This window comes from Pezoporus occidentalis, unplaced genomic scaffold, assembly GCF_034315485.1.
Source record: "Pezoporus occidentalis ecotype Australia unplaced genomic scaffold, CSIRO_AGI_Poc_V1 ctg78, whole genome shotgun sequence".
NCBI lineage: Eukaryota > Metazoa > Chordata > Aves > Psittaciformes > Psittacidae > Pezoporus > Pezoporus occidentalis.
This window is the reverse complement of record NW_026916137.1, coordinates 1,590,756-1,608,878: the sequence shown is the minus strand read 5'-3', so window position 1 is coordinate 1,608,878 and position 18,123 is coordinate 1,590,756. Positions and strand designations below refer to the sequence as shown.

The 18,123-nt window shown below is 41.1% G+C and overlaps 1 protein-coding gene across 4 annotated transcripts in view; it reads right to left on the bottom strand.

Annotated features, from left to right (window-relative positions):
* Positions 1-18,123, bottom strand: part of LARGE1 (LARGE xylosyl- and glucuronyltransferase 1) — a 277,081-nt gene that overhangs the window by 91,444 nt on the left and 167,514 nt on the right. For all 4 annotated transcript variants that reach the window (XM_062602676.1, XM_062602675.1, XM_062602678.1 and 1 more), the window contains one exon: positions 16,236-16,407. In XM_062602676.1, the coding sequence (XP_062458660.1) occupies positions 16,236-16,407 (172 nt within the window). The remainder of the gene's footprint in view (positions 1-16,235; positions 16,408-18,123) is intronic.

Below are 18,123 nucleotides of genomic sequence, written 5' to 3'. Positions count from 1 at the left end.
GGTGGGGAAAAACGACATTTTTAAGAACATTAATTCTACACAATTACCTTGAAACTTTGGGTGAGATCTCAAGGGAAAAGGTTACAATGTCCTTCTATCGCTATGTACTTCCTTACCAACAGCACTAGAAATACGTAAAGAAACTCTGCAACAATCCTAGCATATAATTACATAATTAGTTTCAGTGTGCATGTATTGTAAGTCTATAAGGGAAAAGCATGATTCAACCACACCTGTTTTCCCTCATAAGTATCATTAGTACTAATTACTTACAAGTTCACTCATGGCAATCGCTAGACAATATTCAATTGCTTTCAATATACTGTTGAGAGATCCTAATCCCACTTGCAAGGCAGGGAATGGGTACTGGTAATTGGTAAAAGTGCTTCAAGCTTTCAGGCTAATAATACAATTGTGACAGTACTTTATCCTGATTCATCTGGAAGAGTTTGCCTCCTCTTTGCCAACGGACCCACTATGAACAAGGCATCAAGACCTGCAAAGCTCCCAGGAACAAGCTCATGCTTTGCCTGACAGCTACGCCTGACAGAGGCAGTCTTTGGAGAGTAGAACAAAAAGTAATAGCTGTTTTGGATGTCTTCAGAAGCATATTCTCAGTGCATTTTTGCAGAGGTGGACATGTAAGCATGACTTCCCCCCAACCCCTCCCCAAGTCTTTAAATCACAGCTCTCCTGTCTCTGCTTTGAACTCTAGTTGCAACTTCCTTCAGAGTTTATCATTGCTTTTCCAAGCACTGCTCACAGGGAGACAAAAATGATGAAAGGTGCTCTTCAGGTCTCAACACTCTTTCCAGAGATTTCTAACCCAGTCTTTAGGCCTTAATTTTGACAACCTGAAGACTTTACATATTGTTAGAGAAATTATTAAATATCTCCTCTATCTACCAAGGGACAAATTAAGACTAATCATAGGTTTGGATCACGAAAATCAAATTTCTCCTACTTTAGATTCTGCCTTCCAAACTTCATCCCAAGAAATTAGCATTCCCATCTGCCTTCAGTGTGAAAGTCAGACCTACATAGTGAGGTACCCTAGAGCAATATATGTCAACCAAGTTAGTCCAAGCTTCACTCCAGAGATGGCTCTATGTTCATTAGTATACAGGATCTGTTCATGACTGAGACACCCAGCAGAGCAAATCTGATAGATAGTCAAGTGTGGGCATAGACTGACATTTCTACTGCATTAGCCAGAACACATGATTTGAAGTTTATGCTGACTTTAAGCTTTCTATAGAAAGACAGATGGTATGTGATCCAGGGTAAGGTTTCTCAGAATAGTTAATCCATTAATATTTTGGCAGAGAAATGAATCAGTGAATTTATGCCAGATTACCACTTAGTGCTAGGTGGATATGACATTTTCATCTCTAGGTTTTTATTTACTCTATCACTAAACAGCAGTCATCATCAGTAAGTTTCTGCGCCTCGTAATTTTGCGCCTTTTAGGGGAACATTAAGTACAGATCTGGATATCTGGGGAAGTGTGCCTTGGCAGTTCAGAGAGTGTGTCCCAGCAAGAAACTGCAGATGGACCTCAGGTGTAGGCTGCTGAAGTTTTCAATGCTCTATAGAAAACACATGGTGATGGGAAGATAGAAAAAGGGTTGTAAAATGTAAGAAAGGTGAAAAACAAGGCAGCTCAAATATTGGTATCACATCTGCAATGACAAAATATCCCTGAAGCACATGAAGAACTATTGTCACTGAAACACACTAATATTCAAGTGTGGTTTTTGCTGCCTACTCTTAAACAGCACTGAATGTACTGGCCAGGTCAGGCTAATGCTGATTATATGTTCTGTATTGCCAATGTAAGGGGAGTCCCAGTGGAATATAGTGGATTAGGGCAAGTATTCTTGGTACAGGGCTAGTGAAGAGCTTATTGCAACCTGCAGCTCTTTCTTACTTCTGCTTCTCTTTAAAAAGAAATCTCCACAAATTCTCCTTATGCACAGGTACATATTCCAGATCTAGATCCAACCCTGATGTGATCCCTTGGACTGCAAACCTGCTTTTTTACTTAAATTCACCTCTTACAGCAATCTCAGTCAAGTGAAACAGGAGAAACTGAAAGAAGGACTATTTGATGATATAGAAAACCTCATTAAAAATGAAGCTCCTATAAGCAGTAACAGCTGTCCTAGCATTAGTGCCGGGTAAGGCAACATCAGTTTTAAAAAGCTCAGGGGTATGTCTATTATTTGGTTTGATAATACTGTTCGTTAAGAACCCACACATGCATATGTCCTGCTCAACAGTGTTTTCTAATTATTAAAGAAGTGGAAAAGATGGCAGCTTTGAGCATCTGCCCACTGTCCAGCTCTTCAGAAAATTAAGATCTAGTCCAGCCATAAACCCCAAGTATCAACCATAGAGTTTACAGCAAGACCACCCAAAAAGAAGAGGCTATGCAGCCTGCTGTGCATTAGAGACAGAAGGACTGTTCAGAGAATGGATTTGTACTGAACCTAGCTAGTTAGTAAAATTAATGAGTAGAAATCACAGGCATGGTGGTCAGCCTCAGTAATTTAACTGAAACAGGAACTAATTTCAAGGTAATATAGAAGTCCCTCTGAAGCTTGGTTACAATTTTTTTTCATGGAGTAGAAGTCAACATGTCATCAGAATACATGGGAAAAGGAGAAGGCAGTGTTTAAAACATTTAACTTCAACTTTTGACTTACTAACTTGAAACTTTTTGACGGGAGAAAGGAGTTGAAGAAGACCAAAGGAAGGAATTGTGTCCAGCAAATCTTGACCAGATTAGATGGAACAGGTCTCATCTGAAAACTTCAAGATCATGGAGGAGATTCCCAATCCATAAAAATGAAGGATAAGTAGCACCCTAGAATGTGATTTGTTTGAATATGATATCCGAGGGTTAGAGGGAGACACTGAGAAAGTAGGAAGGGAATACTGTTTCTCACTAATCACCACCTGCAGGCAGGGCTGAAAAATCCAGAATGGAGCCTGGAGAATTGAGGGTCAGTTGTGAGGAAGTAATAGCAGACTTGTCTAGGCTTGCAGAGGGATCAGAAACCACAAAGCATGTCTGAACTATACAATGTCCCCTGCTGCCTGCTTGACCTTGACAAGGGAAACTCTTGCAAGATCACAGCAGGAATCTTTCATGTTCTTTAGAACATGCATTTAAGGAAAGAAATGTTCATTCATCGTTGATGCAACTGATTTCAGAAAACTGACCCACTTGTGCCTCCCCATAAAAACACTGATGAACAACAATCTCCATGGCTGCCTGGCTAGGCTGATCTACCCTCTTTCCAAATGCGTCGTGTGGCTTGTCATAAATTATGATCCCATAACACTGCACTCTGTACCACAACGGTTTGGTGGGACAGAGTAAATGGTCTGCAACTGGTCCATAACTTCAATGTGAAGTTTGATAGTAGAGATGCACAGTAATCTATCAGAAGTTAGGAGAGATGATATGCTCCAATGGTCCACTGCTCTAGGAGAACCAAATAATGAGTAGATGGAGATAGAGATTTGTGGAAGGAAAAGCTCTACTATCATTCTTTACAAGCAAAAGAGACTTTACAGAGCACAGCTATTAAAGACACCACACAGGGAGAGGGGAAGTCCTCAGTACAGGCAGATCCCAAACAATTTAGGGCTTGCCAGGTTACAACCAATTCTCCAAAGCTCGCAGGCTATCAGCATGCTGCTGGAACCAACTCTCAGCATGTAGCAGTGCTTTGTAAGACGGCTGCCTTGTTCGGCAGTTCTCACTTCAGCTACTGAATAGTCTCAAGGAGCAGCTCCATGCAGAGAACACTGAAGTAGTCCCGTCTTTTGATGACTAAAACTATCATGACAAGTTGTTTTTATCCTAACTCCTGGGTACATAATGTAAACCCTAGCTCCTGTTTTGCTGGTTTTGTTTGAGTATTTACTCATGTGGACTGATTAGCCAGCCCTGATCCACATCCCTAAAGATGGACATAAGTAGCTTCAGTTTCACTTGGTTGTGCCTACTGGGTCTCAAGAAGCTGTTCTGCTGACATATTAAGTTCCAGCTCTGGAACGAATCCCAGAACCACAAGGAGCACAAGCAGCTGACAAAGGCTCATCTTACACCCAAGCAGGAAAATCATCAGCTTAGATCTTGGGATCCTTTTACGTATTCAGGCAGTGCAAAGGAAACATAAATTGGCCTGGGTCTTCACGAGGAAATGTTGTATGTGCATCTCTTTTACTGACATGAACCTGTACACCATTTACTACAGTTATGAATTTTGCACTTTTGGTCCAAATTCTTTTCAGGACCAGCCCTTGTGCAATAGAAGACGTTACAGATCACCACACTTGACACTTAAGACCAAACTATGAATTCCACTGTGGCTACATGCAGGAAATAAAATAAAAATACAATAAAGTTTTGGACACAATCCCTTTGTTTTACTGTACATTTTTATCAATCACCTTTTGGTATGTATCTGGAAGGGACAGGATAAAAATCTGTTGGTTGTTAGTAGTGTCTGAAAGCTTGTACAAAAAGATGTACCTTGAGGAAAGAGTCAGAGGGAAAAAACCCTTCTTCTTTTAATTGAACTGCTAGGCCTGTGCTGAATGCAAGCTAGAGGTTACTGCAAAGCACATGGAGTGCAGCAAGCTTGAGATGTAAGTAAAGACACTTGGGAGATGCAGGGTGAAGTAAGCCGTTAAAGACATACCTAACTCTTTCTTATAGCTTGAGGGTTCAAATGGGGGTTCAAACATTCCTGATTTTCTAGATTGCTTGGGGAAAGGAACCCTGTGAGGTTTCTACTATTTCCACAAAATTGGACTGATTACTGTTTTCATTTATATGGATAACTTTTAGTTCATGCAACCGTGCCCAGTTATCGCTCGTGGTGCATTTGTACACAGCTTTAGTGCAGTTGTCGTATATTGGCTTAATTTTGTAGACCCTTTTCCCTCCCCTCTGCTTGCTCAGAAAACAGTGCCTTGCACGCACCCTGCTGATGGGACAATCATACCATTGACCTCTGGGCGACACATTCTACCTTCCAACTTGAGCCTGTGAGACAAATATTCCCTACTCCACTTTACGCTGTGCAAATCCATGTGCTGCCAAGGACAGTATTACAGGCATAATTTGTTGCATAAAACCAAAAAGGTGAAACCTCAGATGAGAGCTTTGTAATTGGAAATGGGGCCTTAGGTCCTTAAAAATATGGATTGCTAACGTAGAATAAGGTAGGCTCAGGGAATATGCCTGATTCAGAGAGGGAGAAAACAGAATATCAACTCATTACAATGCATTTCACAGAGAACTGTGAAAAGCACATGTGTCTGACAGATTGCATGTGATTAGAATAAGGGCCTTAGGCGTGGAAACCTATCTATTAAATATCATTCTTTCTTTAGCCCTAGAAATATAACTATCAAACCCTAGAGTAAAACTTCATTTGTTAGGGGAATGACCTGGATGTCTCATCTGCTTGGCTTTTTCATAAATGCAGAGGTGAATCATTATTACACATTACTAATTGGAATAATGGACAAGTTGCCACTCCCTCCATATTCAGTGCCTACTCATACACTTGCTCTGCTTTACTGTCACCCAGGGAATGCAGACAGACTTGCCAGAGGGATTAATACATGGACTTAATTTGTGTACTCCACCCAAGAAGACCGGCAGACATTCAGTTTGAGATTTTTTTAATAACCTTCTAAAAATATATATAAATAAGCAAGTTGTGAGTTGATGGGGCAGGAGTACTCAGTGTATCTGAGGAGGAACACGTCTATAATTGCGTAAGAAGGTGAACAGATTGCAGGAGAAAATGATCAGTCCAAAACATTTATTGGTGGACAGTAACTCCTGACTGATTCTTCCCTTGAAGTTGTGATAGGGGGTTATTATTATTTTCCTCCTCAGTTTGTTCCCCCTCTCTGTTCTCCTAGGTTTTCATTTCAGCACAGCTTAGTGGCATCCCACTCCCAGAAATGCACTTTTTCTCTGCTGAGATCAAACAAACAAAGCAGAAAAACTTCTTCTCCCAGTGTGTACCCTCTGGGAGACAGATTTTCTAGCTTCTGGTAAGTCACAGCTTCTGCTGGTCAAGGGAGATGGAGATATAGACTTTGCTCTTCTGATGCTGCACTCTACCCAGATTTCTCTCAATAAATATTTGCAAGGCAATTCAAAAAGCTGTAGGACCCTTCCCCATGGTTGGAATACAAGAGATGAATAGAGTTAAAGTATCTTGAAATCCTGAAGGTAAAGCACTGAAGAGACACAAACTGTTTTTTTGCTTTAATGCTGTGAGTCATGCAATGTTTAGTTTGGGTGTTTGATACATCAAAGCAACTAACCCAGAAAGACAGCTGTAGAATTAGTGGCAGGTTTAAAAAGACTGGAGAAAAATAATGCAGGAAAAGCACTAGACTGATGCTGAGAAGGTAGAAAAAAGTCCTCAAAATTTCAATATAGCCAACAAGATTTTATTACAAATCTTGTAGTATGTGGTGGGTTTTTATTCTGAAAACTCCAGTTGTGGAATCAAAAGATGACAAAAGAATATCAGCTTTCATTTTTAACTAAAACATTCCTAGCCCCCATGGGAAAAAGCTTGAAAACATGACCAAAGGGTACCCCTTGGAAATCAAAACGGAAAAATAAAGAAGCCAAACCTTTTATTTTATTTTACTTTATTTAGAATTTTCCCCACCATGAGTTGTACCTAATTTCTATGCACTGTTGGCCTTTCACCTCTAAATGTTTCTGTCTGGTGGCAGAAACAGACAAAGAACCATTCAGCTAAAAAAGAACTACAGATGTCTCAGAAACTGCAGCCATTCTATTTTGGCAGCAATTCATAATCAGAATTTTCTGATTATGTCCCTTGTCACATTAAAACCCATAAACTAGAATGTGCACATGCTGATCCCTATAATAAACTCTCTCCCCTTGAGCTCATTTACTGAGGTCAACTTTCTCACATACTTCCTTCTCAATATAGGAATACCTATATGCAAAGCAAACTGCATATTGAACAAGTACGGAGAGACAGAAGTGTTTTTCCCTGGGCCCACAGAATCAGTAAGCCCCATCTCTTTGCTTGATCACCTCCTAATTAAAATCAGCAAAATTAACCGCTAACCACAGTTAGAAACTTGTCTTTTTTTCCCAAATATCCTAAATCCTTACTTTCCTGACACTTCACCAAGATAAATCAGTGTTCACTCCTGTAGTTTCACACACAGATGATAACAACAGCATCATGAGACAGAGGAGCACAACACACCCCAACAGTTCTATCAGCTATACCTAACAAATAGGATCCTTTATCAATGAAGCTTCAGAGATTCTGCAGCAGAAAAGAAGAAAACATCACAATGTAACAACCAGGAATAGAAAATCTTAAGCAGATAGTCTCCACAGGGACCTTTTCAAAGAAAAAATGTATTTCATTTGTGGAATAACCCTAGGATGAGCTATGTACTGTAGTCTAACCATTAAACACTTACACAAGTCTTTCAGAAGCTAACAGATGTTCCTTTTATGAGCAAAGAAAAGTGCCATTCGGCCTTTTTAGACACCTATAAAAATTCAGATCATTTTAAGCTATTTTATTAACTGCCTGACAATTTTATTAATGCACTCTGCTACAATGTGATCCTGTTTCCTTCAGAAAAAGACTGACTCATATCATGGATTTTTTCATACACTTAGGTGCACCTTGCTAATGCCTTCCTCTTGATTAGTAAGAAAAGAAAACCTATTGTACTGACCAGAGGGAACAGAAAGATCTCTGCAGGATTTAACACAAACAGTGTGTCAGCCTGCAGAGATCCTGTCTCAAAATGATCCGTGGAAGCTTTAATGATTTACTCAGTGTAAACTGACAGACTGAACTACAGGATCTGCCCAGAATCAATTCTGTGGCTCAACTACTGCCTTCAGCTACAGGTGACAATGAATTTTAAATTTTAATCTTGGCAACAACTGAGCATTTTACATCACCATAAGAAGAGCACACCTATAAAAAGTACAATTTCTGCAGAAGAGCCTAGGTCTCTGACAGGTATAGTTTATTAAACTGGGGATTCACTGATGGAGCCAAATTCAGGGAAATTTATACAGCACCTGCTGACTCTGCCTGACTCTCACCAGAGCCATCAGCATCTCACTTACTGGCACACTAAATTCACACACAAATGAAAAGTCATGCATGCATTTGATATTACAACCTTATGCATAATAGTTCTTGTAGGAATATCATTACTAAACCACCTACACAGGATGTTGAATTTTTTTATGCTTGTGATTTTTTTTTTGTTTGCTCCTTTTCCTGAAGAAGCTGCAAAAATAGCACGAACCTAGATTGTTACCTCAGGCATTCTGCAGAGCAATACGCCAAAGCACCCACATACTGAGTGTTTGCAAATTTTAAGTTTGGGATTGACTATGTGCCGGTCCCTCTTCAGCTGTGGGCATTTAATCCTGCACCAAAATCGCTGTTGACCTTTTCTGGTATTTATGATGTCAGTATGGATTTTTATCATTGTTTGAGCTCCTGACACAAAGCAAACAGCTTCTATATAATTTTTTTCTGTTCATGCAAAGTGCGAATATGGGAATCTCAGTCTTCCTATCAAGCCTGACATTTCTCCTTCTTGGATGCTTGATTAGTGGAGGTAGGTGATTCTGCTTTACTGCCTTCACCAGCTTTCCAGAGAAGACTATTTGCACGGATGAACATTAATTTAATTTATACTCTCTGGATGACTTAGTGTACAAGTAGTTATTTGAAATACATTAGTTATGTATTATCCAGTCGCTGTTGCACAGAAGTACTTAAAGTATTTATCATATCAGATAGCTGTATGAGACTAACATGTAGTAGTAGAACATCACTGTTCAATATAGTCTCTGAGTTATGACAGGTACTTAGAAATACCACAATGCCCTTAGATGCGGTGTTCTTCTCAGAGTCATAGAATCATAGAATCATAGAATTGTTAGGGTTGGAAAGGACCTTAAGATCATCTAGTTCCAACCCCCCTGCCATGGGCAGGGACACCTTACGCTAAATCATATCACTCAAGGCCTCATCCAACCTGGTCTTGAACACTGCCAGGGATGGAGCATTCACAACCTCCCTGGGCAACCCATTCCAGTGCCTCACCACCCTAACAGGAAAGAATTTCCTTCTTATATCCAACCTAAACTTCCCCTGTTTAAGTTTTAACCCTTTACCCCTTGTCCTGTCACTACAGTCTCTAATGAAGAGCCCCTCTTCAGCATCCCTATAGGCCCCCTTCAGATACTGGAAGGCTGCTATGAGGTCTCCACGCAGCCTTCGCTTCTCCAGGCTGAACAGCCCCAACTTTCTCAGCCTGTCTTCATACGGGAGGTGCTCCAGTCCCCTGATCATCCTCATGGCCCTCCTCAGGACTTGTTCCAACAGTTCCATGTCCCTTTTATGTTGAGGACACCAGAACTGCACACAATACTCCAGGTGAGGTCTCACAAGAGCAGAGTAGAGGGGCAGGATCACCTCCTTCGACCTGCTGGTCACGCTCCTTTTAATGCAGCCCAGGATACGGTTGGCTTTCTGGGCTGCAAGCGCACACTGAAGCCGGCCCATGTTCATTTTCTCATTGACCAGCACCCCCAAGTCCTTCTCTGCAGGGCTGTTCTTAATCTCTTCTCTGCCCAACCTGTAGCTGTGCTTGGGATTGCTCCGACCCAGGTGTAGGACCTTGCACATGGCATGGTTAAACTCCATAAGGTTGGCATCAGCCCACCTCACAAGCGTGTCAAGGTCCCTCTGGATGGCATTCCTTCCCTCCAGCGTATCAACCGAACCACACAGCTTGGTGTCATCGGCAAACTTGCTGAGGGCGCACTCAATCCCACTGTCCATGTCAGCGACAAAGATGTTAAACAAGACTGGTCCCAACACCGATCCCTGAGGGACACCGCTCGTTACTGGTCTCCAGCTGGACATTGAGCCATTGACCACAACTCTTTGTGTGTGGCCATCCATCCACCACTCTTTATCCACCGAGTGGTCCATCCATCAAATTGATGTCTCTCCAATTTAGAGACAAGGATGTCATGTGGGACAGTGTCGAACGCTTTGCACAAGTCCAGGTAGATGACATCAAGGGCTCTACCCCTGTCCATCAGTTCTGTAGCCTCATCATAGAAGGCCACCAAATTGGTCAGGCAGGATTTACCTTAGTGAAGCCATGCTGGCTGTCACCAAAGCACCTTGTTGATTTCCATGTGCCTCAGCATGCCTCCCAGGAGAATGGGCTCCAATATTTTGCCAGGCACAGAGGTGAGACTGACTGGTCTGTAGTTCCCTGGGTCATCCATTTTCCCCTTCTTGAAAATGGGGGTTATATTTCCCTTTTTCCAGTCATCGGGAACTTCACCTGACTGCCATGATTTCTCAAATATGATGGCCAGTGGCTTAGCAACTTCACTCTGAAGCTCCTTCAGGACCCGCGGATGGATCTCATCAGGTCCCACGGACTTGTGCACGTTCAGATTTTTAAGATGGTCTCAAACCAGATCCTCTCCTACAGTGGGCCCAAGGTCTTCATTCTCACAGTCCCTGCATCTGCCTTCCAAGACTTGGGTGGTGCGGTCAGAGCCTTTGGCAGTGAAGACTGAGGCAAAGAAGTCATTCAGAACCTCAGCCTTCTCCAAATCCTGTGTAGCCAGTTCTCCCGAGAGCTTCCTGAGGGGGCCTACATTCTCCCTTGTCTGTTTTTTATTTGCTACGTACCTGCAGAATCCCTTCCTGTTATCTTTAATACCTCTAGCTAAGTTTAATTCTAACTGAGCCTTAGCTTTCCTAACCTGGTCCCTAGCTTCCCGGACAACATCCCTGTACTCTTCCCAGGCCACCTGTCCTTGCTTCCACTTATTATAAGCCTCTTTTTTCATTTGAATTTTCCTCAGCAGCTCCTTATCCATCCAAGGAGGTGTCCTGGCCCTCCTGCTGCACTTCCTTCTGGTTGGGATGCAACACTCCTGAGCTTGCAGCAGACGATCCTTGAATATCAACCGTCTTGGGCTCCTCTGCCCTCTAGGGCTGTATCCCATGGAACCTTCCTAAGCAGGTTCCTGAAGAGGCCAAAGTCTGCTCTTTTGAAGTCCAGGGCAGTGAGCTTGCTGCACGCTCTTCTCACTGTCCTGAGGATCTCAAATTCGAGCATCTCATGATTGCTGCATCCAAGGCTGCCCTGGAGCATCACATTTCCAACGAGCTCTGTTGGTGAGCACGAGGTCAAGCATGGCACCTCTCCTTGTTGGCTCCTCTGTTACTTGCAGAAGGAAGTTGTCTTCTACACAATTGAGGAACCTCCTGGATTACTTGTGCTGGGCTGTACCGTCCTTCCAACAGATGTCAGGGTGGTTGAAGTCACCCATGAGAACAAGGGCCTGCGAGTGCGAGGCTTTTCCTATCTGTCTATGGAGTGCTTCATCCTCAGGTTCTCCTTGATCAGGCAGTCTGTAACAGATCCCCACAGTAATGTCCCCCATAGCTGTTTTCCCTTTAACCCTGACCCACAAACTCTCTGTTAACTGCTCACCTGTCCCCAGACAGAGTTCCATACTCTCCAGCCAACCCCTAACATAAAGGGCAACTCCCCCTCCCCACCTGCCAGGCCTGTCTTTCCTAAAGAGCCTGTAACCTTCCATTCCAACACTCCAGTTGTAGGAGCCATCCCACCATGTTTCTGTGATGCCCATTATATCATACCCCCGTAGACGTGCACACATCTCTAATTCCTCTCAAAATTGATCTCTACAGGGATTATTCAGGCCTCATTTGTCAGTCTCAGCTGTGACTCATGCACAGCAATGGCCTAAAGAAACAAGCAGACACAAGAATTGTCACCTGATGCTAGGTAAAGTACAAAGACAGTCTCGTGCTACTTATATGTCCAGCACCCAGAACAAAGAGACTGTGATTCTGACTGAACCTGCAACCTGTAACACAACCTGTAATTATGACAACTGTTATAGTCAGGTCCCAAATAAATTCACAATACTACTTACCATGAATGCTCTTGAGAATCCGTATTTACCATACATTTAAAGTAAAAACTGTGAGTTTGGAAAAAACCTAGGCATTTCAATACCAATATTTTGGGTCAGCAAGAATAATAAAACAATTAGCTGATATGGCTTTTAAAAGAACTTAAAGATTGATGGCTGAGAGCATCGCTTTAGATTGCTTCTTTTCTCAGAAGAATTCACACAATTTCTGCAATAAAGGCATATTGGTTACACTAATCCTTACTGTCTGAAACACTTCGCAGCACTTTATCCAAGAATGCTTATGATCTACAGTCCCACTCTTCTTCCCTTAGGCTAGGTGCTTTCTCAAGTTTAGAACTGTCAAGATCCAGTGAAAGATGAACAGAAAACACAATCAATGTCAACTAAGTCACGGAAAACATGTATGACAGGTTATCTTCACCAGGCTGGCTGCAATCTCACACCTTTGAAGTCCATATTTTGGAGTTATATATTTGTCCTAGAGAAACAGACTGCCTATCTTTGGAAGAGCAAGAGAGAATGAGGCTAAAGCAGAGATGTCCAAATCCCAGCTGAAAAGCTGTATCTGACTCTTGAAATATAAGTTACTGCTTCCCGAAGACATTTTTATGCATAGAGATTGAAGCTTGCATATAGAATATAACTATAAAACCCCCATAAACTGCTGAGAAGTTTTTAAATGTTACATTGCTTGAGACACTGTTTCAGGCTACCAAAGAAAGGTGTGAATTTCTACCAAATCCTAAGGTTGCAACTTCAAAGAAGAGATTTTAAAATGAAATCACATATGTACAGCCCTAATTTGTGCACTCACAGAATAGTTGGCTCATTTATTGTAAAGGCATATGCAAAAAGCTTATCAGAAAAGGGAAGAAGAGCAATAATTTACAAAGGAATCCTACTTCCTTTTTTTCCATAGAGAGAGCAAATGCAGTAAGCAGCTTTACCACCTAAAATATTAAGTTACTGGGTAAGGGTCTGATCTTTTCAGCAACTCTTAAGAGGAATGGAAGAAGAACATTTGCAGAACAAGAATACTGGGTATTGCAGGTGCTATTTAAAACATACTATGGGCCTTTCTACACAGCAAATTGGACCTAATTAAACTGAAAACAATCCCGAATCAGAATTTCTTCCAAGCATGGTGTCCTAGAAAAAGGGAGTCTGAGCTACTGGGCTCTGTCACTGCTTTTGTTGGGAAGGAAAGTCTTCCTGGGCACAGAAAGAACTGCAGACTCTAGGACCTCTTCTCTTTATCTGCATGGCTGTAATTTGGGAGAGGCTGTGCTGGAACTGTTATCCTGCAGCAACCTGAAGAAGGAAGGTCTTGCCTTTCCTGCACTGATGTGAAAAAAATCTTCTATTTGCTCTAACAACATCCTGGAGCAAGCAAGTTTATAATGGCCACTTCTAGCCCACGAGTGGGTATTTGAACACTCCTGGGAGGGCCTGTGGGTCTAAGGTGCCCTCAAACTGGAGTTGGGTATAGTGTCAGATTCCTCTAGAGAGTACAATTTCCCTTCACAGGAGTTTTATTTTTCTTCTGTTAAATTAATATTTCAAGAAACACATCAGGTTGTCCCAAAGAAATCTTTATAAATTCACTTGGGACTTCTGAGGGAGAAACAAGGAAGGGATTAAAATATCAGTTTAAACCCAGTTCTTTTAGAAGAATATTTGGGGCAAATGACATGAGACGTCCTTTGAATCTTCTGTAATGCTGTCAGGCTGAGGACAAACTGAGAATCACCATAAGATATAAACCAGTATTTACAGCAGTAGAAGAGCAACAGTATCGCTCCAACTTACTTGCCCTAGCTTTCTAGGATGTTTGATTTCCACTGAGTCACAGAACCACAGAATCATAAAATCATTTAGGTGGGAAAAGACATTTAAGATAATCAAGTCCAACTATTAACTTTGTACTGCCAAGTTCGCCACTAAACCATGTCACTACGTGCTACATGTCTTTTAAAGACCTGATTCTTATCCATAAACCCTCAATCCTATTGTCACCACCATCAAACTCACTTTTGCCTAATGGGACTGCATCCCCTGATAGAGGCTTGAGAATAAGCTTGTGCTTGGACACATTCATTTCCCTCTCCTACCCAACATACAGGATCACTATTTTGGGCATATGAGCCTTGCAAAGTCCTGGGGCTATGGAACTGTCCCATTAATTCTTTCTTTGTGTATGACTGTCTGGGAGATAGCAGATATAGATGCTGATCAGTTTCTTGCCAGGATTAAAAAACTGTACAGAAGCAGCTGGTCAAACAGAATTAAAAAGACAGGCTGGCCAACTTACAAAATCATACATTTGGGAGCTGTGATATGTACGTTATGAGGGCTGGCAGTAGCACAGGAATTCTGTCTCCATGTGTAAGTTAGAGCTTTTCACAGCTCTTATCAGATTAACAACCTTGCCTTGCTCTATGGAGACTGACTTACACCCACTTTTTAACTTCCATTAATTATCCTTCTCTGTGTTCCTGTATTTTCTGTCGGTATTTTTTTCCAATCTTAGGCCTGCCTCTGCTCCATATTCTTTCTTTACATTAAGTGTTTATGCTTGGTTTCTTTCCCCAACAGACCTTCATTGAAATATGGCAGAAAATACAAGCAAGGAGATGATCCCCTAATTATCTCCGTGCAGATTTTGCTACGTTTGACCATGCAGTGCCCAAGTTCATACGCATTTCTTTACCCTCTACATCATGCTAATACACCATATTCAGTAAAATATTATTATTAATGGGACAGTAATACGCAGTGGGGCAGTACAAAAATTACTCCAGCGTTACTCCCTAGACATACATTTATGTAAATTATGGTTCTCAAGGTGTATGTTTACATGAAACTCGAGGTTCAGTGTAAGGAATGGCTTGGTGAAGAGGTTTGATCAATACCCAAAGAAGAGGGAAAACTTAATATTCCTTAATGAAGAAAGTTTGTGAATAGTTCAGTTAAGTAAGAAGTTAACTGCTTCCGGCCTGCTGAAGGGACAACAGTAAATCCAGAGAAGGGAAAGGAAACAAGTGTATATAGAAGCAAGCACTAGAACCCAAGCCTTGACTGTAGAGCTGAAGATAATAGGTCCTGCCCATGAGCTAAGTACAGGCAAAGGCATTTCAGCATGGGGTAAAGTACAGCAAAGGTGCTGTCTTTTCTGTCTTTCTAATGGAGTGGTGTATTTTGCTTCTGTAAATAAATACTCCCATTTCCTTAGGCTGACTTTGCTTGAGGTGAGTCAAGAGAGCCGAGGATATGCATCAAGGTTACACTTTTGAGGGGCTGTACAACTTCAAAGCAGGATACTGGAATGTCTCTGCACTCACCAGCACTGCAATACATATTCTGAGGGCAAGAGGAGAACAATAGGGCACGTCTGACTCTGAAAAGCTGGCAACACCGGAGCCTGGGAGGATTAAATGTTTTTTGCAGTGTGTCAGCCAGGAAAGTGCTCTGGTTTGTGACAGGGTAGTGGGGAACATTTTTTGTGACTGTCTCCTTACACAGTTACTCTGAAAGTCTCCTTTCTTAGCCAAACTATTAAGGAAATTTTCAAGGAGTTGCATGAAACAGGGATAGGTAAAAAAAAACCCTACTTTAGATGGGTACTTCAGAGCCCTTTATCAACTCACTAAGAGGAGTAAGCAGTAACTTCTTTCTATTCACATGTAAAACTCTGCCCCCTCCATCCTCCTCCCTGGTTCAGGTATGATTCTAACTTCATTCATTTTCAGCGGCAACATGGAGAAGTTATATTGAAAGTAATAATTAATTTTCATTACCAAAATGCAATAGAAACCATTTTCTTCCAAGTATTGAATACCAACAGGTACTTGAATGCCACACCACTGCAGATTCATCAAAATTCTTTATCACCTAATTTATTGTCAAGCTCTCACCTGTCCCAAATAATGAGACCAATAAAACACACTACATAGATAATCAGTGTCATCAATCACTCTGTACAGCAAATCATTGAGGAAAGAGCTCACAAATAGAACAGTTATATTCAAATACCAAAAATTGAAAAAGTGAAAACATTTAACAAATCTCAGATAGCCCTTTACCCCCACTACACTGTTTGCTTTACCATTTTCCCTCCCCCTCAAATAAAGACAGTAAAAATAAATCATTAGAATACCTTTGAATTTGTGAAAGACGGCCCATAGCTCAGCAATGTCAGTGGCAAATGTTATGTCTGTGTCGAGGACAATGACTCGCTCAAGATTGGAAGGTAGAGTCTTAGTCAGAACCAACTTCATCAGCCCGTAAATCCCAGAGTAGTGTTTGTTGGGGATCCAAGACACTTCCGACTGACAGGAAAAAGGAAGTGGGAAAGAGGAAGAAAAAAATAATCTTCATTAGAAAGAGGAACTCTTCCTGACACTAGTTTCTTGTAATAGTGGGAGATTGCTGAGGTGGAAACAGACATCTAAAATCCTGCTTTTAAATTAACTTCAGAAGCTTTACAATATGATAAAGCTGCTAAAAGATTGACAAAGGGCTCTTCCAGGCAACTGCTTTACACAATATAATTGAAATTAGTTGAGCCTGTCCAACTTGGTACAATCCATTGGGAGTCATCCATGTATCTTGATAAAACTGAAATATATTTTTAAATCAAAATTTCAGGTGTAAGGTATCCTGCTTTCATTTTCAAACAAAACAAAAACTTTTGTGTTTGCCATTCCCAGAATCTTATGACTCAAGTAGAACTAACAAGCTTTTTTTGGTTTTCTTTTATTTCTTACAGATTGGAGGGCTGAATTTCAAAAGGCCAGTCATTTAGAACACTGGGCCACAAAACTCTGAAAGAATTACTTCTTATGAACTCAAATTTTTCCTAAGCCTTACATCTTTAATTTCTAACTACTGACATCACACAGACATGCCCCAAAGTGGAGAAAGTATGAGAACATTTTTAGCCACATTTTTTGTTAGTTATATATTGAAGAGGCAAACCCAAACACTTACATTTCTTCATTAAGGGCTAAACAAAACATTTCTACAGCTTCTAAAATAAGTTGGGATACTAAACTCAGTATCTACTGGCACTAGAATGTTCCATGAGCTCTGCTGAATTTTCTTTCTTTGAGACTCAAGTTCTCAAATATCAAATATCACTGGGATATAAAAACGGGATATAGAAGTTTTTGTACAGCTCCTGTTGCCCTGTTTGAAAGTCCTCATTTAATGTTTAAAAGTGCATGCACTAGAATTCTCAGATTTTAAGTTTTTCCCTGAGTCATGCTCCCATTAACTTCAATTAGCATTTTGTCTGTCGGGGACCTGAGTGAGGCTGATTTCAGGATTTGTCCTGGCATGTTACACTTCAGAGAACGTAGGCAGAAAATAACTGCATTCATAAAACAGAAGATTTATTCTGTTGTTTAACTGTCTCATATCTGCTCACTGGTACTGTAAAGTTTTTATGTGAAACATCTTTTTGCACAGAAGAGCTCATTTCCTCCAAAAACCTTCAAGAAAACCTGACAAGAGATAGGTTCCTAAACGTTATTTGGAAGCTGGAAGAGTAGCTGAAGAAAGGTTAATAATAGCTGCTTAGAGACCATTTCTTTTATGAATATAAAGTAACAAGGCCACTGCTGATGTAAGCTGACCTGCTCTTTTCCCTTTAAAATGGCAAACAGTTGTCTTCTGTGTTATCAAGGCTACTGTACCAGGGCAGAGATTTCCCCCACTGCTAAGTTGATAAAAAGACTGAAGGTAGTAGAGCAAACCTTTAAGGAGAAAGGCAAAATTTCAAGGGGAAAGGCAGGAAAAGCAGCTTGTCTTAAAACAACAGAAAGAGCAAACTGAAGTGGGAAGTTTCAGCTGTTTTTTCGAAAGGCACCGCATCCTGGCAATCCATTGGTGTGTCCCATTGTGTATATAATTAATATGCAATCACTTACATATGGCTGGCACTATCACCTCCATATGTATCGATTACTTACTTGTGCTTTCTATAGGATTTGCACTGTAAAATGCCACAATTAATACAAGCAATGATTGCTAGGACTGTGGTA